At 45.8% G+C, this 24,213-nt stretch overlaps 1 protein-coding gene across 6 annotated transcripts in view; it reads left to right on the forward strand.

Annotated features, from left to right (window-relative positions):
* The first annotated feature begins 10,082 nt into the window (after positions 1–10,082).
* The window catches only part of RREB1 (ras responsive element binding protein 1), a 126,644-nt gene continuing 112,513 nt past the window's right edge, over positions 10,083–24,213 (forward strand). For 2 of the 6 annotated variants that reach the window (XM_074827980.1, XM_074828010.1), the window contains exon 1: positions 10,083–11,159. Coding sequence is in view for 2 of the 6 variants with exons in the window: in XM_074827971.1 (XP_074684072.1) it covers positions 10,336–10,375 (40 nt within the window). In the remaining 4 variants the exon portion in view is untranslated. Of the gene's footprint in view, positions 11,160–11,206; positions 11,244–24,213 lie in introns of those variants that run through there. The other 4 variants (XM_074827971.1, XM_074828030.1, XM_074828000.1 and 1 more) reach the window with 3 other exon arrangements.

Here is a 24,213-nt window from a genome sequence, read left to right on the forward strand (position 1 = left end):
AAGGTAGTGTTATGCTCTGTAAAATTTGGGGAGAAATAGCTGGCAGTGTGAATTGTGACATGATGTATTTTACTGATCTTGAAAGCTTAGTTTAGGCCCTCCTAATTACATGAAGCTCCCTCTTCTCACATAGCCCTGGGATAATTGAATGGTATGGCAGTCCAAAGCCTTTGGGATGCTAAAATAATCATGCATTAACCCTATAAACATACTTTTGCTTTGATGTTATCGCCACTAGCTGCTAGCTGAATAATTACAGTTCCCTTGTGATCAACTTTCATATGATAAGAGTGATAGCAATGATAAAGAGGATGAAAAAAGTTGCAAGACACTTGACATGTGTTCTTAGTTCATACGAAGAAAGGACATCAATTTATAGAAATTGATGTGGAGCATGCTATGTAATTAAAGCTTTTGGTCCCCATTTCATTACTGCAGGCAAGTGGGGCTTGCACTCAGTGGTGGGGAGCAGCCACAGGAACTGGTTGTGGCTCCCTGGCTGAGATAAGTTTATGCTGTTCCCTTTGGCAAATCATTGTCTTTTAAATTCCTCAACGCTTTGTTCAAAGTACAGCTGTGTTTCAATAATAACTTATTTCTGTATAATTCCAGTTCAGTGGTTTTTATTACATATGCTGCTAACATTTTCACACGAGTACTCCAGCTGTACAGCAGTTCTCTGCAGTCAGCACTAGCCCAAAATCATGCCAGGAACTGTCTCTATTAGTTTCCGTGTTACCAAACTTTTGTATACTGAACTATTATACACCACTCTCATCTTACTTTCTCTTCATTCCTCTGTTGTTCCAGCTCTCCAAAACTCTCCATTTTTATGGTTAGCCCCAATTTTCTGCCACAAGATTTTGCTGTAGTTCCTATTTACACGCAATAATATCCAAGTACCAAGTTTTAAAGAGCTGTCAGTTTCCAGATGTGAAATCTGAGCCCACTCCTTCTTTTCCATTGTGGCTGCGTAACGTGGTGTTCCTCCTAGAATGGGACTACTTATACCAGCTCTACTGAATCACTGCATGCAAGTAGGCACAGGGAGTATTTCCTCTCTTTTGCTGTGTCAGTAACCTGGAGTCTAGACCAGAAACATCATCTGTGGATCTGTCTTTAAGATTATCCCAAGAAAAGTGTGCAGACTGTGGTTACTCGTGCTTGTGTCCATTGGCTGGTGGATCAGGGGCTTAACAGCTAACAAAAAAACATTAGGCAAGATTTTTATTGATTAAGTCTCTGCCCAGAGAACAACAGACTAGATCTTCTGAGGTGAATCATTCCCACTTACAGTGGAAACCACAGTTCAGAATTTCATGTCGCTTAGGAGACTGTTCACTAGTCTGTTTATGGCATATAACTATAACCATACCAAAGCTCTGATAAATGCCAGGTAAAAATGAACAGGAAACAAAAGCAAGCTTACTTTTCAGTCAGAGAGGCCTTTCATGCCACTTTCTAGCCTTATTTAGCATTTGTGTATGTGTGTGTAGAGGGATAAGTAATTGTGGAGAACATTGGTGTCCTTCAACAGATGGTATTTTTACATGGGGACCACTGTTCAGAAGGCTCTAAGGTGAATTCATCACATTCGTTTTTATGTGTATTTTAAATCACATTTCACGTCCAGATCCCTAGAGGTAGAAAGCCAGTGCTCCAATCCACTGTGCTACCATGCATTTTAGCAATGTTCTCGTCAGCCCTTCTCCTTGATTGCCTTCTGTATAATTCTAGTGAAATAGGCTCTACCCTCAGGCCTTTTCTTATTTTTTGGTTTCTTTGCATTTGACCATTTTAAAAATAATTTTGCTGAACTATTCAGACTGCTCATTTGCACTCTTAAGAATTACCTTCAGCCACTTTTGAGAGGGAAAGGACATAGAGTAAAACAGACAGCTTAATGAAACAAATTTAGAAGATCTATGTGAAATGAATATGTAAGATTGTCCAGAAAATTATTAGAGAAAATCTTATTTGCGGTTGCCATTTAATCAAAATTCATAGCTGAGAAGATTATTCCACTGGTGAGTTTAGGGAGCCACAGCAGTCTATTATCAGTTCACGGGAGGTTGCAGGAAAACTTTTGCATGACTGTTAGGATTTCAGGATGTTTTCATAGATATTAATCCCAAACGATTTAATCCTTTGCTGTAAACACATGGGCCACTGAATGCAAGCTGAAACTTCGGAGTTTAAATGTTTTCTGCCCTTTCTAGCTACTCGGAGTTCTTTTGAGGAAGAGGCTGATGTCTGTGCCTTGTTCTTAGAAAACATTTGTTTCAAGAGTTGAGATTTCCAGTTAGTGAATCATTTCAGGTAACAGTTCTCTTACGCTCATTTTAATAATAGTGGTTTGGGGTTTTTTTCCTTTTCCAGTTTCATTTTAGATAGAGCACAGTCCCATCTGACCACCAAAGTAATTGAAAAAAAAAAAAAAAAAAGTTTAGTAGCACATCTACCCCGTCTACCAAATATTTCCTCTCTAGATGCTCATTAAGAGAGTTTTCACCTTTCTTGTGTTGCACAGGAGGAAACAAGATTATGGAACGTGTTATCTATTATACAAGTTGAAGACAGGAATGCAGAAAAATGTATTGAGAATACTTTAGTCTCAAGAATCCTTTATTTAAAAATGAAGAAAAGTGGATGTTGAATGATAAATGAAGGTTAAAGTGTCCATATTAGGACTTAAATGCTCTTATCCACATTTTCCTAATATTCAGACACTTTGCAAGTATTGAGTTTTCTTTTTGTAGAAGCAAGTATGTTCTTACATGAAAGCTCCAGAAATTATCTAAAACATGTCCCTATCTTATGACCCTCTGGTCCACAAAGCTATCTTTTTCTGCCAGGAGTAACCTTCTGCTGGCAGTTTTTGCTGTTGTTGTGGAAGTCATTTTGTTATGTCACTAGAAGAATTCCTTTTACCTGTCTTAATCATGTCTCCATTAGGGACAATCTGCTAATACAGCATAGCTGTTTTGACAAGCAAAGAGCTCTACTGGTGTAGTTACACCCCTGTACGCTGCAACAGAGGTGTATCTACCCCAGTACAATTTACATCAGTAAAACTGTGCTTTTGCCAGCGTGGCTTATCTTATCATTGTCTGACTGACACAAGCTGCACTGGTGAAAGTATAGTTCTGACTCCATAACTGTGAACATTCGCTGCTTTTGGTAGCGTAGCTCGGTTTTAACCTCAGTTGCAAATCATATCCCTTTGTACCTCTGACTAGTGTAAGTAGGCCTGCACAATGTTATGGCATAGACCTGTCCCAAGGCAATTTTGCCTCTGGTTTCAGGAGGCACAAAGCACAATGTAAGTAGGTACAAAAGCACAAGTGCCTCTTTTCATGCTCATTTCCCTGAGCCCTACCATTTTCTTCTGCTTCCCCCTTGATTCTTTATCTACTGCATTCACTGGCCATTTTTCCCCGGTAGTTCGGTTCCTTCCAAAACTCTTCTCTTCCCCAAATCCTGTCATTGCAGCCTCCCCCAAGATATATTAATCTCTGCCCTTGAAAGTTGTCCTGCTTTTTCCTTCCCTGCAGGGTAACTGCTTCCTTGCATACTTTCTTCATGACTGCTGCCTCACTTCCTATTTCTTCACTTCTCTGCTGCTTGCTGGCCCTCTCTGCGTATTTTCTGCTGCTTTGTGGGTGCATCTCAAAGCACTGTCTACTGTATTTTCCCTGGGCTGGTTGGGGTTTCCTTCTTCCCACCCCCTTTTATACTTGCACTATTTGAGTTATAATTAGCTGTGGCATGAAGTTAAGAAAATAAAAATGTAGGCTGGAAAAATCAAGAGAAACGTCCTAACAGCAAAATCTGCAAGAGTACAGACCAAGCTCCCAACAGAAGCTGTTGAATCCTCCATAACTGAGGATATTTAAAGCTAAACCAAGACAGTACTGAAAAGTATATAGCATAGAGCAGTACTGTGGCAGCCTCGGGGAATGAATAGCAGGTATTTTCCATCTCTACCCTATAATACCAAAAGATAGTAAGTAATGCTTCAGCTGGATATTGCTGCCTTCCTTTAGTTGCTGCTGTCTCCGCTGGTGCTACAGCAGCCCTTTGAATGACTGAACATGAAGAAGTCCCTGTTAGCATGAGCATTTATTTTGTTTGTGAGAAGTTTCAGAATCAGCTCTCCCTAGCAAATGGGACATGGGGAAACACACAGCTGGCTTACTACTTGCCTTCAGGAGGGAAAATAATCACATTTAAACTAACAATCAATTAGGTGTGAGAGGCTGGGTGGTCAATAAGAACGAAACGTGTCATGTTCAGTACCAAATCACAAGCTGCGCATTAAACACTAACTTCTTTTTGCACACCTGTGTTTTTTGCATTACCTGGCAACAAAAGCTTCTGGGCAACAATGCAGAGTTTTAAAAGAAGTGAAAGTATTGCAGTGGGTGGTTTTGCTTACCATTGTTTTTCCCGCTCCGTCTCTACACAGACATGCTTGCACATGGACTATACAACCCCTTTCTGAGGCTGTACATTAGTGATCACAGAACTGTTTGAGAACGTAAATGTCAAACATCTGCTTGCTAGTTTTTTCATGCTACATTTTTAAACAGTGTGAGGAATAAGTAGGCTGTGCTCTTCCAAAATTTGCCAAGTAATTAAGTATGCGGGGGGATCTCACTTGGTTTTATCAGTTTAAAACATACTATTTTCTTAAATCCTCCTCTTTTAAGAATTTTGGTTACTAAAATTGTAATAACACTCTTGTGCCCCTGTTGTTTGTTTTGGTTACAAGGCTGAAAGACATGCCAGTTAGTTATGTACCACTTTAGCCATTCTCTACAGTTACCACTGTATATAGGATATATCCTATATACCTGAAAGAATAGGTTTCAGTTGTTCATCTTCCCCAGAGAGGATTTAGAAACATTGGTTATTGCTAAAATAGTTTAGGGGAATAGTTTATACTACTTTTTACACCCTGAAAATCAGGGCTGGGGAAGAGACTAGTTCATCAAGCTGGTCCAGTCCCAGCAGCAGGGCTGCTCTGCATTGCATCTATCTGTTGGAGACTCCCACAGTGAAAGGAGAGAAGGAGATGGGGCCAACAATTATTGCAGCCAGAGACTTCAAGCAGTCCTGCAATATGCCCTACAGGCTGTGATCTATGGCGGAAAAAAGTGGTGTGGGTTTCAGAAATACTGTCTTTGTATTTCCAGATGAGTCCTTAGACAAGAGGTAGTCTTAGCTGGCTAGGTGAGTCAGCTCAAGGTCTGTTTTGCACTGTTGAAATGGCTCAGAGCAAACAGGGAGCAAATACTTAGCACTCAATCATTTTTGCTGTGTATTATCACTGAAATATTGTCTGCTGAGAACAGGTCATAAAGCAGAGTGGATGGCTTGGTATCTGAAGAACTGCACCAGGATTTGGGGGGAAAGATGGGTTTTATTTCCAGCTTTGCACTGCTAGCCTGTTGAGATGTGAGGGAAATTGCTTAAGCATGCTGTGTTACCTCAGCTTTTCTTTCCTTCACTAGAGGCTAATGTTAAGATAAGTTTGGACTGAAGCTTCGGCCTTGACTTTCTGATCATCCCAAGCTGCCCTTGGAGATAATGGGTGGGGTTGCTGCAGGAGCAAGTTCCACCGCTCTGCTCCCTCGCTCCCCAGGTGCCCGATTTCCAGAGGCCGAGGTAGTTGAGCATGGTGGTGCATCACATTTACCCACATGGGGAAAATGGGAATACTGTGTCATCCAACAAATGTTCTGAGAGAGTTTGCAGCTGGTATTATGTGGTGGGCTTTTCTGTGCGGTTTTCCACTGCACAAATTCATTAAGTTTAGTTTTCCAAGCATTTTTTAGGAAATACATTTAATTGAACTTTCCCCCTTTTAATCTCTGTAATTACCCTGTCTGTATGGTGGTCACACTTGTCAGTTCTGCGTTTGTTCTTAAGGAGTTTTTGATCCAAGAAACCTGCATCTCAGTTGAAGGAAAAAACCCCTCAAAAGCAAAACAAAACCCCAACCCATGAGAAGACCCAGCAGTGGCATGTTTGTTCATTTAAAGAAATACCTGGTTGAAACGTAAAGGAAATTCGAGCATTTCTTTTGGTCTTATGTTTTATAAAGACTTATTTCTCAAAGACCCCGGGGCTGTATTCTCTGATCCCCTAAGCAGGCTTTTCCCTGTGTTAGTATGTCAGCTGGGTTCTGCCTCTTGGCACGAGTGAGGACATCAGTAAAAGGAAGGCAGTGAGAGGACTCCGGCTGCTGTGCAAGCATAAGACCACGCAGGGGATGGGGCCTCCAGTGCCCCCAACATGCTCTGTGGCTGGACAGCCACACACTGGGGCGAGGGAGCCGGCTCCTGGCAGCTGCCCTCACCCAGCAGTCGTGAGGTGTTAGAAAGTCAGGGCCCAATTGCCTCTTACAGTGTGTACAGTACTCCTGCTTAGTAAGAGAACTGCCTACTTCATACTGTTTTGGCTGAAAGGGATGTGTAAGCATTGCAGGAAATTAAAGTAACTTCTAAATACCGTGATGTAAAACAGAGAACATTGATAACGTCCAACAAGATGGGAGGCAAGGAGGGAAAGATTTTCTAGCTGACCTTTACCTCCTCTTTTAATGCCACTGTTAGCTTTAGTCTCGGCACTTTAAGACATCATTGCATCCTCAGAGTTGCGGCCTTCACATAAGCTACACATCCTGTTTTTCTTCTCTCCTTGAATGCCTTTAATCAGCATCTCTGATATTTGAATTGTGGGTGAGGGCAGAGTTGTCCTTTTCTTGGGACCGCAGCCAGTGGCTTTTATGTCACCAACATGGCTATGTCACCCAGTGGTTTTAATGAAATTGATAATACACAAAATACCTTCACAGAACCATTGTTTTTATTTGTACTATTGTTCATTGCATTTAACACCACTGTGTAGAATCAGAGAGTTATGTGAGGGCTATACAGAAGTAAGAGAAAGTCTTCTTGCCCCTTAGCATGTTTACCATCATGGTTGAGTATTGATGTCACAATATCCAGAAAGTATACAAACCATGTGCAGTCTTAGGTAAAGAAGACTTAATACTTCAGCTGTCACAAATAGTGATCAGAGGACATGTGATAAAACATAGCAATGCAGATGGTAGAAAATGCAGGATGAAAAGGATAGCTGTATCATGTAAGCAATGTAGTAACATTACAGGAGAGTCATTTTATTCATAAAAGTGGTTTTTATTAGACAAAAATTACCTCTACTTTCTCTTTCACTGGAATAAAAAAAAAAAAAAAAGAAACCATTTGCTCAAATTTCACATTCAGTCTTAGACCACAGTAGGTTTTGACCTCTCTGATGCGTTACAAAAGTTGGAATGATGGCAAGCTTGAAAATGGAGTTATTTTAATTTCTCTTGCCTTGTGACAGCCCAGAATTAGAATTCATTCCTAAACTGTTAAAGTCACATCACTTTTTACTATTTCATAAACCCTGGTAGTTAATTTTTTATTAGTTATTATATAACTTTTTTTGCCTCTTTATTTTTTTAAATTTACAGCATTAACATAGTGTGTGCTGGTTCAGCCTTCTTTACAACTTTCTGAAAGAATCAGGGTGTTTAAAACATAAAAACATAGAAACATATTTTATCCAAGCACTAAAATCCTGATTTTTTTCCGTATGAGCTTTACAACACCAACATTATTTGCATTTCCACCTTTCCAGAGCAGATTTCAGATGCTGAACTGAATGGCGCTTGTTTTCCTATTCTGTCTATCCGCTTGCTAAACTTCCCTCGTGGAAGGCTGCTTAAGCACCTCTGAAGTTAGAAAATACAGCTGGGGCGGATGGGAATCTTCATGCAGAGGTGGGCCAAAATGCCTCCAAGACTGTTCTACAGGTATTAGCCACAGGTCAATGAGACACGCGTTGCCAGCCTCCCAAGATGATTATCCATACAGGAATTTGCACCAGTTTCAATTACAGCAATTTATGTAAATGTCTGTGCAAACAAGGCCTTAGGTTGTAAACTCGTAGGCCTAATCTCCACACAGTTTATATGTATGTGCCATGCAGGCTTAAACCACGGCAGTCTTCCAATGTGAGTAACATGTTTTAAGGGCTGAGTTTGAGATGGACAACTGTTCAGTTTTTTGTTTAATCGAATGCCTGACCGCAAGAGATACTGAAGTAAAGACGTAAGCTGGCTATAAAGCTATTGAATTTACCAGCAGTTCTGCCGCTGTGGGTTGGCAGGTATAATGGGGACGGAGATGATAAGGTTAAAGACCCTTTACAATGAATTTTTTTTCAATTACTTCCCTTGATTGTTTTTTGGTAAAATAAGAACCTTGTAACAGAACAATCAGAATGCACTTTCTAATGTTTGCTGCTAATATTGTGGGGTAAACTATTAGGTAGCCGTTCTGTCAGTCAGCAGCTCCGCTTTAACAGAGCTTAATGGTATTGAAATTTATACACCAAGCTCACATGCAATACTGCACAAAATTTGGCTGACATAAATTCAGCCTGCAGAAACCACCACAACAAACCCACGTTAAGTTAAAGCTGCAGTTTCGTGTTCTGAATACACGTGTGTGCCTTTCGGTTTTGCAATTTTGGCATTTCCAAGTTCCAGGTCACCAAACCTGCAGGTGTTTTACTTGGAGTCCAGAAGGGAAGAGGTTTATTCCTGACATGAAGCACAGCTCATGTCTTTGAGACAGCTCCCGTGTATTCCTGACTTGTATGTCTTTATCCAGTATTTGAAAAGAACTGTGCAAAGGAAGTTAGTGGTGACACCTTACAGGCAAAAGACTGCATGTGAAAAGAGTTAGTCAGGGAATTTAGCCTTCCTTTCCATGTGAATCCCTTTCAATCAGGAGATAGGATACCAGGTAGGCTGGTACAAGCCTTTTGCCTACAGGCCAGGACTTGATTTCTTTAAAAGACAGCCTTCGACTTCAGGTTGCATCTCACCAATAACAGCTTTAAAAGGCCTAGTTTTAGTAGCTTTAGAAAGAGTGTAAATAACCATTTCCTTAAAGTGTAAACTGGTTCCTCCTATTCTCATTATGGCACTCCTCGCAAGCAGTTTTGCCTTTTTTTTTTTTTCTTCCCCATTGAGCTTTCAGGATGGAGTGTTTCCAGAGGTTTTACGTACTGTTATTTGTCACGCAACTTTAAGCCGGTCCTGGCTTTAAAGTGAAATCCCCATGACTCCGAACACCTCTCTGTCACTTGTTGAGTCTTCTACATCTTTGAACTGCCCCTGCAGTGAGAATGACAGGACCGTACGTGCAGTGGCTGGGCACTTGGTAACTACCTCTATTTGCCAACGTCTGAATCTCGCCTTCGATAAGATGCAGTGTTCGGACCTCCTGTCCCTATGCTGATGTCTTGTTAAATTTCACGTCCCCTAGGTTTCGCCAGCCGGACGGATGACTGACTCCCAGCAGGGACCCAAAAACGCGCACGGACCGAAGTTTTCCGAGGAAACAACCAACCACCACCAGAAGCCGACTTGTGCACACGGAGCAGCGGATTCCTGCCGGCAGCCGCTGTACCTGGTGAGGCGCCGGGCAGGAGGGAGGAGGAGGAGGATGCACAGACATTTCCACGGCCAGCGGAGAGCCCCGATGACTTCCTAAAGCCGGGCAGCGCGGCACCGCCACCGGCCGCTCCAGATGCGCCTTCAGCCCTGAGCGCACGCCGCGGCCGGGGGGAGCCGCCGGCTGCCGGGGCACCCCCACACCCCCCCCATCCCCCCCCGGCGGGGAGCGCGGCCGCCGCCGGCCAGGCCGGCCCGGGAGCGCCCCGGGCGCCGCGTGGCACCTGGCCCCCCCTTCTTCTCCCGGTTCGGGGCATCCCGGCGCTGCGCTGCCGGCGGCGGGGCCGGTGCGCGGCGGGGCGGGCGGGGGAGGGAGGGAGGGAGACGGAGAGGGGGCGGGGGGGGGCAAGTTGTGCTGGCTCCTCTCCTTGGAGGCGCCCCTCCCCGCGACGAGGGAGAGCTAGAGATGCTATTTGCAACAGGCTGCCGCCGCGGTAGCGCGTCCCCGGGAGAGGAGCCGGAGCGACACGTGATGTGTCTCCTTATCAGGGTGCGCGGGGGGGCAGCGCGGGGGCGGGCAGGGGGCGGGGGCGCCCGCGGAGCGCGGCGCGGCGCGGCGGGGTCCCTAACCGTGCCCATCTCTCCCCTCCAGGGAGGCGCGGAGGACGGGAAGTTAGCGCGGAGTTGATGAACTTTGCACATCCACAGAAACGCCATTTTGATTCCTTTTTCCGGAACAAGTTTGCGGCTCCCTCCCGGGCGCGCTCCCCCCCCCGGCGCGCCCCCGCGCCCCCCCGGCGGCCCATCCTCCCGGCATGTCGCGGCGCAAGCAGCCCAGCCCCAGCAAAGTCCGGCGTAAGTACCGCGGGGCTGCCCGGCCGCCGCGCTCCCTCACAAAGGGCAGGAGCGTGCCTTAACTCCGGAGGGATCTCTTTTTTTTTTTTTTTTTTTTTCCCTTCTTTTCTTTTTCTTAAGGGGGGGAGAAAGAAAGAGGAGGAAAAATAAACTTCTGGGAGGGGGCAGCGCGGGGGTGAGGACGTTGCAGCGTGTCGGCTGGTCGTGCGACTTGTTTAAAAAATGAAATGCTTGTTAGGGGGGGAAAAAGTTTCCTTTAAAAAAAAAAAGAGGAGGAAAAAAAGTTTGGCTGGCAGCGGTGGAGATGATGATGAGTTCGTGCAGCCTCCCTCTTCCCTTCCCCCGCTCCTCCCTCTCCTCTCCTCCCTCCGCGGCTCCTGTTTTTTTTTTTTTTTTTTTTTTTTTTTTTCCCCTTCCCTGTTGCAGACTTTCTACCAACCAGCGGCACCAGCCGCGGCGTTTTGCCTTCAGGACCTGATGCTCATCCATATTAAACCGTCTGAGCTCAGGAATCCGGCCAGATCATCCCCCCCCTCCTGCTGCAAAGTTTATTTTTAACCAGCCACCGCCACAATTTGGATGGGGCTGCGAGGAAGCAACATCTTCTAGCCCGGCTCGCCCCCGTCTCCCCAGTCCGCAGCCTCCTGCCTTTTAACTTTTCCTTCGGGCTCATTTTGCTGCCGGCGGTGGCGGTGGGTCCCGCGGCGGCCCCTGCCCGCTTTTCCCGGCCGGGGGGGCCGCGCTGGAGCTGGGAAGTTGGGATGAAGGCGCCCCTTCTTCGCAGGTAGAGCCGGCTTGCGCCGCGCATCTCTCCGCTGACTTTCCGCCCCCCCCGGCGGGGCCGTGCCTGCTCTTCCTCGGCACCCCGGTACCTCTCCCCTCTTCTCCTTCTCCCTCTTCTTTATTTTATTTTATTTTATTTTTTCCCCCATTTCCTCCTCTTTCTACCACCCCCCCCCCCCCCCCGCCTCTTCCCCGGTAGGGACGTGCGTGTCCTTTCCCCACCCGGCCTGCGCGGCGGCGGGGGTGAACCAGGCCCGAAGGGAGAGGTTGGGGAGAGGGGCTCTGCCCCCCGCGGGTCCCCCCCGTCCCGCTCGCTGTCTTTGTGCGGTGCCGGGACACATCCCAGCGCGGCGGGGCTAGCGGCGGGCAGGGACGCCCGGGCGGCGTCACCACTACAGGAAGGAGCCGGGCAGCATCCGAGGCGGGGGGGTGGGGTTGGGGGTGTCCAGGCTGGGGCAGCCCTCGCCCCCTTCACCCCCCGTCCTGACGGCGGGGGGGGGGGGGGGGGCGGGGGCGACGGTGAAGACCTTCACCCTCCCTCCGCAGCGGCGGTGTTTCGGGTGAAAACAAAGTTTGGGGCCGCGGGGCTGCCGCCCCCCCGCCGCGGTGCCCGGTGCGGACGGGAGCCGGCCGCGACCCGTCGCTCAGGCGACCGCGCTCCCCATCGCCCGTTGCTACGGGCCGGGACCCCCCCGCCGCCTTCCCCCGGCGGCTTCTCCGCGGGGGCCGCGGTGAGGATGCGAGGCAGATCCCCCCGCTCAGTTAACAGTGCACGGGGCTGGGTGGGGGTGTCTTCTCCCCCCCCTCCCGCCCCCCCCATCCGCGGGGGGCTCGGGCAGGGCCGGGCGCGGCTGTTGTTGGGCAGAGCCGGGCCGGGCCGCGGGCAGCGCGGCGCGCCGAGATGCTGCAACTTTTTTTTTCAGCAGAGGAGGGAGGGCGGTGGATTGAACTTTGTCATGTCGCAGATAAGTTTCCTCTGGCTTCTTCTCCCTGCACTTCTCCCCCGCCTCCCCTCCGCACGCACGCTTGCTTTTTTTTTTCCCCCTGCTTCTTTTTTTTTTTTCTTAATTCTTTTCCCCGTTTCACCTCTCGGCTGCAATATCTTCGCCTGCTCGGCATCCTCGTCGGGTTACGCAGGAGGAGGAGAGCGCTTCTTCCTGGCTCAGCACATTTCCCTGCCCGGCCCGCTCCGCTCCGCTGCGCACCCCGCGGGGGCCCGGGCGCCTCCGTGCTCGCCGCCCTCCCACGGCCGCGCAGGGGTGCCCGGCCCGGAGCTGATGCTCTGGTCCTGCCCGCCGAGGAACCAGCATCCTGCCCGGGAGCCGCTGAACTGATTTCTGGAGGGAAGGCGGCGGAGGGGGGAACCAACCATCCAGTTTTAATCCTGACTCCCTCTTTCCCCTGTTTTCTGTTGTAGATAAGATCAAGTGTGGTTACGTATTTGAGAAAGTAGTTAAACGTCTAGTTCAGTGTGATTTGGGGGCACTGGTCTAGGACAGTCAGCAAATGCAGCTGATGTTTCTTACCATTCCAACATCCAGCCCCGTGCCTTGGAAAAAAAAATTTGCTTACTAACAACAGGAGCAGTTGCTAAATAATTCCCATCTTGTCACCCCTGCAGTGCACAGCGGACAGCTGTTATGATGGCTGAAGTTTTTTGTTGAAGTCTGTCGTTTTGACACAAGCACCGAGTTTTGTTACCGCAGTTCCTGTTTTCCACAGGGTCAGCGTGCGTGAAAGGGATGCAGTGACTCAGGGTCAGGCCAGCCATATTTGTTTTAGGTTTTAATTTTCTCTTTGAAGACTTAAGGGTATATAGCCTTTTCTTGGTGTGCCTGCATAATGCCGATTAGCCTTAACGGGAGTTGGGTACATCCAGGGAAGAATAGGCCCTTTTGTTTGTTAGAAACCCAGAAACAGCATGAATCCATCATCCAATCAATCAGAGTACCAGGGCTCTCCCTCACCTGCCGGCAGGGACACATCCAGCCGCCTCTCTTGCTGCGGGGCAGCTGTGCTCGGCCCAGTGCGGCCTCTTTTGCTCCCTCACCTTTCTCCTCCCAGCAGCTGTATTTGGAACTGAATTTGTATCGTGTAGTTGGAAAAACACAGTCCTTGTAGTACAATTGAGTAAACTTTTCTTCTGCTCTAATATCATTGTCAGCTTCTAGTTGTCAAACTGTTGTTTGTCGATCTCTAGAGACTATTTATGTAGCCACTCTTACACATTTCTTTTAATAACTAATGACCCTAAAGAATATATTTTTTTTTTTTTGGCTTGCTTTTAAGACAGTGTAACAGGGTGTATGCTGACTTTTTCCGGGTTTTTTGTTTGGTTGGATTTTTTTCAGTCGGACCTGGGTGTTCGAAGTTCTGTTTGCTTGCAGATTTCAGCGTAGTGAAACATCTTATTCAGACTCAGCTCACCCAGGTTGTGTGCACATTCTTAACAGTATTCAGTGACCCTCTGACCAAATGGCTTTTCTTTTTGATTCTGAGGGTCAGAAGATTCTTGAAGTTTCAAAATTGGGAAAGCTGAATGTCTTCATTATCTGTTAGTAATATCTATAATCTCCGTTTGTACCAAAGGCAAGTGCAGTGTTTCCCAAGGCATACAAACATTGACTTCTGCAGTGCTTTTCTCAGTCCTTAAGGATTTTATCACTTTGCCTACATTGGAGTCATACTGCAGTCATAACAGTAACTTGACTTTAGCCTGTGAAAGTTTCTTCTTAAGCAGAAATAGTTTGGATTGCTCTCAGCTGGATTTCTTATTTAAAAAAAAACCCCATGCATGTACTTACATTGTGTAGATTAAAAACATATAGATAAATCCCTTTGGTTATATTCATTATCCCTTGTAAAAGTAGGTGGTGCTTAGAAGGTCATAGGATAAGTGTTGCTAAGCAGCTAAACAGAAGGATGCTAAAATTAACCTGAGTGTTTTTGTAAGGGATTCACTTTTTAAGTTGCAATAATTTTTCTAATTGACTTAAAATACATTTTTTGATAGTAAAACATCTGAAAAAAATACTTAGATGCATGAATAAAGCTTTCCAGGAAACTGTGTCAAGTGTTCAAATTACCTACATACAAGAGTAATTCAGCCTTCCCCCAGTATGCCTAGATTTTACTAGCACTGGGCCCTTGATTTGTGCCCTTTGCAAATGTCCTTCCAGAGTTATCTATTGCTCCAAGAGCATCTGATGTATGTTGGATAGCAGCCTGTAGGAACAGTCTTGGGAAAAAAGAAACTGCAAAAGTTCCCCAGGAACAGGCAGAAAACAAGTAAATCCTGTTAGTCTGAAATCTATGCGTGTGCAGAAAAAGCCCCTTTTAACTTTTTGATGAATGATGCCTAAGTTTGGAAATCTGTGTTTTAGGTGTACACTCTTAAAACATGTGAAATCATGTTTTCTTCTTTTAGCACAGTAAAGGTTGTTTTAAAATGAGTGTATTATTGGACCATGTTACTGGACCAGTTTGAGAGGGCTACCTTGATGATGTGGTAGCTTCTTCCTTTCTTGGGAGGTCATTGTAGAAGAGGATGGTCGTGCAGCTTTCGGTTCTTCTGAAGGTAGTGAGAATGCCTGTTGCTCCGTGGCTTTTACCTCCTTTCTGAATTCAAGCAAGACGGTCAGTCATGGGATTACAGCTTTAAAATACGCTTTTCCAAGAGTATTCTGCAGCTTGGAAAGGGTCCAGGAACTTCTTCGTGTTCTTTGGAGTACAGCTTCATCGTGGATGGAGTGCTCAGGTACCCTGCAGCTTTGCTGGGAAGCATCTTGAGGAACAGATGTGAACTTTGGGGTTGAGAAGGAATTACTCTCTGAGACCATGAAACAGCTTGTTTCTTATTTTTGGGTGGGAAATCTGACTGGTCAATTTGCTGTTCATCAGTTAAAGCAGATTTTCTTTGGGGAGCTGTTTGAGGAATCCTTCCTCCGTGTGTTTTGTTTGTTTGTTTGTTTTTTTTAATATCCTACATAAACCAGCAACTATGGGACCTGTGTGCTCACCTCTGCCCCCCCCCCCCCCCCCCCCCCCCCCCCCATTTAAAAGCATCTTTATAGGCAGTGATTTCAAAGGTAGGACTTGGGTGTCTTTGGAAATGCCACTCTCTGGTCATACGCTGAAAAGTTAGCTATTTGTGTGGAGCCAGGAAGGGCTTGAAATTTGCAGAGCTTTGCCAGGCTAGGTTTGGTTATCAGCGTTTGATTACAAATGAAAATAGGTGAGGTTGGCTGAGGTGGGAAGTCCTGGCTCTGTTCTGGGGTACTTCTGAACAGGAATTTCAAGAGCACTGACTCTTTGTTCTTCTTCGGTGCAAGAAATCTGATGATGGCTTATCTTTGATGTCTGCCAGTCATGATGTTTTTCCCACCTGAAGGTGTTTCCTCCACCCCACCTACTGCTCTGTTTTGAATAGCAACATTTGAGTGCCAGTGACTAGAAGAGTGCAGGCTTCTGAGGCAGGAGTACCAGAGCATCTCACTCCCCTTCCCTCAGCATTTTACTCGGAGCAGGGTGACAAAACTTATTTAGAGCTCGGGCTAATGTTTTATTATGAAATGCTAAAGTACAGAGAATTGCCAGCTGGGGCATATGCTGTGGACTCCCGTTGGATAGCTTGTTCCTGTTGTGCTGGAAGAGGGTCAGAACAAGGAAAAGAGCCTGGACAAAAGGGAGAAGAGTCAGTGGGATACTTGGCTCGTGGCAGTGCCGGTGTTAAACCTGTTAGAGCAGCCTCCTGCAGTCAGAAAGGAATTGTCCTGATGTAACTGAGCAGCGCCTTGGACCTGTGCTTCCTTTAGAAACAACACAGGTCTTCTGGTGTATCCTGCTTTTTTTTTATAGTGACATTTCAGCTTTCAGGTTGGCCAGCCTAGCAATCAATAAAGGTGGTTGCCTTTGAATAGGTGCTTTACACAAAAGAAGTAGTTGATGGGTGGAGACTGTTTATTCAGAGTGATTCAACTAAGTAACGCTAAGAGAATCTGAATACCTCTTTAAAGACATAGAGAAAAGCAGCTGTTTTAACAACAGGATTCACCTGCAGAGTCCCAGCCATCCAGAGATGCTACAGCAAGGGAAAAGCTGTCAAAATCCCTCATGGGCATTGTTAGGGTCCTGAACGAAGACAGGTATTCCAAGGACCATTAGAGAGGGAGGTCTTTCAGGCCTTGGTTACCTCCCCTGTCTCCTTTACTGATCCATGCCATAGCCATGCCATAGAAGCATGTGGAAGCAGCTCAAATTCCACTCTTTTCCTGCACCTAACCTTCCTGAGCAAAGATGTTTTGTGTTTAATCTTATTTAGTTATTTACTTATTTAATCTCAGGATTTTGAGAGATCCTTTTCCTTTTGAAGGAGACATCCCCTCATCCCAGTGTCTGAAGTTTCTTTGAAGATCCATTTGCACAAGGGACATATTTGTGTAGAGGTCTCAAAAAGTGTGGGAGAACTGCATGCACACAATGGCCAAGTGACTTTCCAGTGTATCTCTGTCAGCTTTGAAAAACTGAATTTTGACTTTTAAGTCACTCTGGGTAAAAAATATCTATGCTGCTGTGTCTGAATGACTTGCTAATTTGGTTCTAAAAGGGAAGTGTATTTTGTGGTTAATAGAATTTGCCAGTCTCTGATACATGATAGACTTCTCCACATATCCTGGTGGATATTTTAACAGGTGTAGCATGTGCTTGCTTGAAACGGCACAAACATACTTGTAGGTGTTTTAGGAACGGGTTGCCTGCGTCATCTGTCCTTTGAAAGCGGAGGATGATCAGCCGTTGACAAACCTTATTTTAGTTAGTTTAAGTATGTGCTTCCTCTGTGAGGATGAGAGAAGCAAAAACTTCGCGTTGAAGTGTAGCTGGCTTTTGCTTTTATTGTGTGTGATTAGCTGGCTTTAAGTCGAGCCCTTGTTAGTCCCGTTTTGTACGGCAGGTGATGTCAGTGTTCAGGTGTATCGGTACCTGGGAGTGCTTTGCTCAGAGCTCTTGCATCACAACAGTAAATTCCCGTGTTCAGGCCGAACTCCTTCACACTGCTAACGTTATGGCTTGGACAAGGGAGAACTGCTTTGGATTTTGCAGTACTTCCTTGTATTTCCTTTAGGGAGCAACATCACTTTTAAATTGGACTGCTCACAGCTTTGGGTAGGGGAGAGAGCCTAGTTTAAGTTCCTCTTTTTGTTACACAAAATGCATTTGTGTCGTTAAGTTCATTATGTCTCATTGCTCTTAGTGTTTTGAGAACATGAGAAGCAGCCAGTACATGAATACCTGTGCACTGTTTTTCATTCATGTGTGCATTTTTTTTCTGATGTTGATGCAGTTGCCTCTGTATCAAGGACAACAGGTGGCTGTGGTGTGTTGTGCATGTGCTTGCCTGCTTTGTCCCCTCCTTTTCCCCAAAAGCATTAAGGTATCCTGAATTGGTGATAACTTGCAGCACAACTCACATATTTTGCTGTTTATACATTCTGATGCTTTTGGATGGAAGAAAGGAGGGCTGCAGGAGGAGGCTTGCTTTTTAAGTGAGACACTGGAGGTCCAGGAAGTGGAAGCATGTGCCAGTTGTGGAAGAGATGTAGCTGGGTTACTAAGGACTTCCATTTGTGAAGTTTGACAGTATTTTCCAGGGGAAGAAGTATGAGTGCAATGACAAATGCTGCTCTACAGAGATGTAACTTATGCCTTGTATTTAGTTGATTTGGAGGGTATATTCCTTTTAGTCTGTTTTTCTAACAGCTGCAGGTATTATTTGTTCTTCCTCCTTATCAGATGGCCCAGCCAGGTGTTGCTTAGTACATCTTACTACATTTCCAAGTAAGGTTCAAAACTGGTCCTTGGCAGCTTCTGGAACAAGTCTTGGAGTAACTTCCAGCCTTTACAGCAGATAGGTGGCTCTTTTGCTTGGTAAGATCTCCTGGCAGTCTTTGAACTGTCAGGAGCCTGACTGTCCATGTTGCAAAAAGGTCTAAGAGGGCTGTATCATAGTGTCCCTATTTCCTCACTGTGGACTCAGTTTATTGTTGGAAACTGATTTTCTTTAAATAGAGAAGAATTTATTTTCATATCAGTGCTACCTGCACTTTGTGGGAGAAATCTTCTCCATCCTCTGCCTGCATTCCTCCTTTTTGGGAAATGGCAGTGTCTTTTTGCTGAGTGTGAAGTGGCTACCATGTTCAACTTAACCAGAGGGTGAATTTCTAGGGGTGAAGTGAAATGATCCGTACCTCAGAGTGGGATGCTGGTTACGTTGGGAGGAAGCCATGCAGATTATAAACTCTGCAGGAAGGAACTGGTGGATTTTGTAAACTCTGCAGCCCCACTAACTGCAGTTCAAGCAGTTCTCAATCTCTACTTGCAAAGCTTTTGGAACTTGTAAGCTCTTTAAATCTAGTGACTGAGAATTTTCCATGGTTCCCTTTTCCCTTGAGAAAGAAAAAAGATAGAAATAAATGGTAAGGTTATTCATTTTAAATGCTCAAAAGTCAGCAAATGAAAAGTTAAGGTGTTCACAGAACAGTTAAGTGGGCCAAGCTGAATACAGATCATGCCCCGTTATGGTTGCTGTTATGTGTTTAATAAATCAATAGGTGTGTAAATAGTATGTAGAAGTGGAGAACGTGGCTTCATTTGAATCAACAGCAAAATTCTTTCAGGCTTCACTGGACTAAGATTTTATGTGGAGTATATACAGCTGAAAGCTCTTGAGCATTCATAGCATGAAAGATGCCAGGAAACTTTAAAAAACTGAAACACTAATAGTGTCTTTGTATTTTTGTGGTGCTTGAAATTCCTACAGGTGTAGTTACAAAGTCAGTGCATCTGTTTTAGGAGCTTGATTGATAAACAGCAAACTGAATTTGTGATAAAATAGCCTATTCTGACTAAATTCTCTTCTATCCTAGTTATGAGCATTGCTGAAACAGTGTGGCCATTGCTGCATCCCTTTTCTAAATCCTAGAGGCTGTGCTTTAACTTTCTTGAGTATATTCGCTCTGGGGAGTGGGAGGAAGATTTGTCCTTCCCAGGCCTGTCCTTCCCTGCAGGAAAAGGGGAATGTAGAGAATTCTCCCCGAGGATGGATCTGGGACAGAGATGGCCCCGGCATGTTTGGGGCCAGAGTTTTTATTTACACCATTGCGTAACGCTTAATCTCCATAGAAAAAGATGTGGGTTAGTAGATTTGCAGCTCCACAGACTTGCATGTAGCTGTGGTCTGCCTGATAGCCGATGATAGCATGCTGGTATTGCATAGTAATGTACTGATGCCTGCCTGGGGTCGTCCTGGAGTATTGGGTGACCCTGTGCAGAAGGATCTGCTGTTGCCTGACTTTCAACCTCGTGCATTGGCAGCCTTTCTCGTGCCTGCACTGCTTGAATCGTCCAACTTGCAGTAAATGTTTCCGTTTGTGTGCTCACTGTCTGTTCAGAATGATTGCTAAAAAGTATTTGGGCCAAAAATAATTTACACTGGACAAGAAGATGCCAGCAGCATGTGCAGATTGCATGCAGTAGTTACTGTCCCAGCTAGTGACTCAAACAGAGCTGCACAACCCAGTAGCACAGATGTGGATTAGGAAAGTCCAGACTGCTGATTAAAAAATTTCCACTATTTCTGGTAATGGATGTTTATAAGGGCTGCCTAGTCCAAAGACCCAAGAAATGAGCAGGTGGTGGTCTTTGTTTAATTCCCAGTATACAGATGCCAAGTGTTATGCTTTGATTTCCTACACTGTAAACTCTTCGGGGCAGGGATCAGCATTCAATTACCGAGTTTTGAAAAGCCACCTAACACATTGTGGAACTGACCTGCTCGGTACTACCTCAGTATAAATGTTTAATTATAACTATCTTCTTACCCCACAGTGGACCCTTTCCAGATATCAAGGTTGAGGCATGCTGGGAACCTGCACTGCTGCTGCTGAGGTGTCTGTGTGTAAGCAGAGAGCTTTGGTTGCAAGGCAGAATTTGGGCAGGTCTCATAAATGCCTAGTTTGCACCCAAGGGTCAAAGATTCCTTTTTTTTTTTTTTCCTAGGCAGTATGGGTGCAAGTATATACACGTGTTCAGGGGTCTGTTTCTGGTTGGTTTAGAAGCAAACACACTCCTAGCTTTAATACACGTTTTAAAGCATCGCAGTCAGACCATGTCCTTCTCTCTCCCTTTTGCTTTAGGTCTGGATGTAAAAATTACAAATGTCAGGGTTCTGAAATTGAGAAATTAGAAGAAGAAACTGGAAATAGAAGGATGCCACCCCCTAAAAACGTCACCTTCCCAAGACTGAAATGAAGTGCAATTGCTGTCTTGCCGTTCACAAAGTAGTCTAATTCTCTTGCCTTGAGTGATTTGCATTGTAGCTTTAAACCGAATTCTTAAATCATCCCAACAGTGATGTATGTATCATTTGTTATGTTTATACAACATGAAAGCATATGGAGTAATGGAAACATCTAGAAATTAGACCTCCAGAGAAGACTCCCATTTTAATCAGGTTACTTACTTGGATTAAACCAACCCAAATTTAAAACATGTGGGCTCATGTACTAAACTAGTTGCATTTTCAGCACTTCAGGGGTCTGTCTTGGAGTTTGTCGGTGCGTTGTCGTAGTCTGCTCTAGCCAGCTTTGTAGGAGCAGTTTGGTGTTACTAAGGTTGGAATAAGCTGATGTCAGATTTTTGTCCACAGTGCATAGCAAGTAGAGGTCAAACACTTGTACAGCCGGTGATACTATGACTTGTTAAGAATGTACGCAGCAGGTCGCTTTTCAAAACATCTTTTGAAAAGCAGCCTGTGAGAGCAGTGCCATGTAGAAGAGGCATGCATCTTCCTCTGGCATCAGCAAATGGATGCATCCTATCACATTGGACTGCTGAGCATGTTTAGTCATGTTACTGTAATAAGCTCTGGGAACAGGAATGGGTTCTGCCCTGTTGCGCTTCGGGAAGATTTGAATGAATTTGACTGGTTTGTTCCAGGGAAGTTCATGTTTGTATCTGCTGCTTTTGTGCTCAGTACAGAGAAAGAAGGAGTCAAGTTTGTTTCTTGGCTCAAGGAGGGTTTCTTTGCAATTTAGGATTGCTAACATTACTGTACTTAAATTCTTATTCCTTAGAAGAGGTAAAATTAAAAAAATCGTAAGTGATTCCTAGAATAATCAGTGTTTCTGGTGCTGATAAGTGTACAGATCTGCTTGCTTTTGAGACTTCACTTTGCCCAGATAAACCAAGTATTAGGGACCCTTCTCTTGCTTCCAGCTGTAGCCTTCAGGCATCCCTATTTCTCCTGTCCGGCTGAATCATCTTACAACATATGCAGATGTAAATTTTAAATGTGCTGGGGTGGGGGTTACTGTCTTTATCCTTTTCTTTTTTGTCTTAACACAGCTTAGCCTGATGGCTCTCAAGATACTTTTTAAATTTGCTGGGGGGTGTGTGTGTATGTCGGAGGCAAGTCTAGATCACGCCAAGCACTGATCCTGCAGACAATTTAAACACAGATATAATTCTACTTAAGTAGGTTGTTCCATTTAAGTCAAAATACTGGCATGGGCGAAGTTAGGGGAAGTGTTTCAGGACTGGGGCCTGCGTTTAACTTTCAGAAAAAGTATTCCTGACACAAGCCAGAATCTTTAACCCGTGTGAGCTGCAGCTCGAAACTCGTCTCACTGACTTCAGTTTCTGACCTACTTGAGAAGGTATTGCTCAGCCCGAGGAAGTGTTGCAGGTCTTGTGGCCTGAGAAGAGTTGGCTTTGAAGAGAGATGGCAAGAAACGTGGCCATGAACCAAACTCCTTCAATATATGGTGTCTGCAAGAGTTAAACAAAAGCACTCCAGCAGCTCATGTGCTCTCTGTGTGTGCATACTTTCCTAATCTTGACATGGGGTCTGAGCTGCAGGCTCTGAGGGCGTACGTGAAGTTGGCTTGGCTGTCACCTTTTCACTCCCCGGATCTGGCTGCGGCTCAGCATGGGGACGCTCCCCGCTGCTGGGAGTACTGGCTGCAGATAGCCAGATGCCTAAAACCTGCCCCTGTGGGGCTGGCTGGGCTGAAAGGTGCCCTGGCACGCCTCTCCTGCCCTCACACTGCTTCCTGCCCTTGCGGGGAGCAGTAGAGGGAAGAAAAAGTGCTGCGGTGGCCCCCTTCCTGCGCCTGGAAGATGTCATGCACCCGCCTTGTGCTCTCGGGTTGGTCTGGGTGAGCTTTCTGCTGCTCTGCTATCATCATTTGGCTGGAGAACAACTGCCTCTGAGGATGGGTCTGCTTTAAAACAGGGGAACAGCTGTATGGAGCAGGGCCCATAGGCCCATCTCTCATGCTGGCGGGCTGTCTCTGCACGTGGGGAGAGGGAGTACAGAGCACACGTTTTTCTCCTCTAGGTGACAAAGTCCTAAGGGCAACTTGGGCCTTGGCTGTCCAGGAAGAAAAACTACAGTTCCTTCAACCCACAGCACCCTGTCAAAATTTGCTGAGCATTTCTGACCAGAGGCTGGAAATGAAAGCTGTCTTAGGCTGGAAATGAAAGCTGTCCTTTTTTTTTTTTTTTTTTTTTTTGCTTAGGTTTCCTTGGAAAGGCTGCCAGTGGCCACCTCGCCCCACCCTGCAGACATGTGGGCGGGAGTGGGGGTAGCCGGCAGGAGGGAACATCACCAAAAAGGCAGAGGGACTTGGCTCTTGGCCACGCACAGGAGCAGGAACAGCTGCCTGGATGGCCCCCGGAGCCTCACTCATGTCAGCATAACCAGCGCTCCTTAAAACGCGGCACTGTGTGTGGGGTGCGAGGGGGAGCAGGGCTGGGAGCAGGTTTAGGGGGGTGAGCAGTACACAGAACAACCCCCATGATTATTCGCCCCCTCCCCTTCAAAACAGACCTCTGCTTCCTGTAGGAATGGGAAGGCTTTGGAAATTCGTAAAAGTAGAACAAGTTACTGAAAGCAAGGAGCAGAAAGAATACGCGTTGTAAAATTTGTGTGTGTCTGCTTGGTTTTTTTCCTTTTAAGAGAAGTGTGGCTAGGAACAGTTCGGCACTGTTGGATAAATCTGTCAGTGCTGTTCCCTTCTCTCTCCCCTATGTTGTCTCTGAGAACCTGTCACACTGTGACAGATCATACTGTCAAACATCATACTGTCTTTGAAAAGTATCTGGCTTGCCTTGGGATGCCGTATGAAATACGGCAGGATGTGGCATCCTGCAGGGAGCGGGTCATGTGTGCTCGCTTGGCCTCCTGCGCTTGCTTGAGCAGAGGAAGGGAATGCACATCAGAGGAACGCAGTTGTTCGCGGCTCCCTTCCACTACCCTATGTTGTTTCAGAGAGATAGCGCTTTGCGTTACCCAAGAGGTTTGCTGAAGCTGTCTTTCCTTATATATTGATACCAAGGGTCCTTCATGGTGAGAGCTTCTGCATGGTTAAGGGCAGTGGGGCTATCTCTCTGACCTCCGTGACATGGGATGCTCAGTGCAAAATTACCCATGTGATAGGTACTGAACTGAATGAATGTGAGCTCTTCTTGGGCCTGAGATGACTTCTTCCAATTTAATAGCTAATACAGTAGTTTTTGAAAGTTGCAAGAGAATCTGACATGTAGCTGGAAGCGCTGAGGGAAGAGGATACCAGCTTTTCCAGAACTGTGCAGCTCAATCACAGAACGAGGTTGGACTGGACATGAAACTGGATTCCAGGGTGACGTGGTGATTGCAGCCTCCGCCGGCTTTGCTTCTTCCCACAGCTGGGGAGTTGATTTTCCCAGTAGGCCTGTGCCAGCATAGTCCTGCTGCTAGTTTTGTGGTGTTACCCCAACACAGAAGTTGTGCTTGAATTGCTTGCAAGTGGTATGCAGTGCACAAATCTAGGCGACAGGGGTAAGCCAGCCTATCAGGGCTTGTTGCAGAGCTGAATTTGCAAAATGCTGTCTCCATCAAGGCCAGCGTAATAATAAGTTGCAGAGATTCCGTCTTGAAAAACAAACAGCGTAACACAGGCGTTTGGGGAGGAGGGTGTTGTACTCTTTTATAAGGCTCTTGCTTTTTGTTAACTCAA

The sequence above is a fragment of the Strix aluco genome, chromosome 1, assembly GCF_031877795.1.
Source record: "Strix aluco isolate bStrAlu1 chromosome 1, bStrAlu1.hap1, whole genome shotgun sequence".
Lineage (NCBI taxonomy): Eukaryota > Metazoa > Chordata > Aves > Strigiformes > Strigidae > Strix > Strix aluco.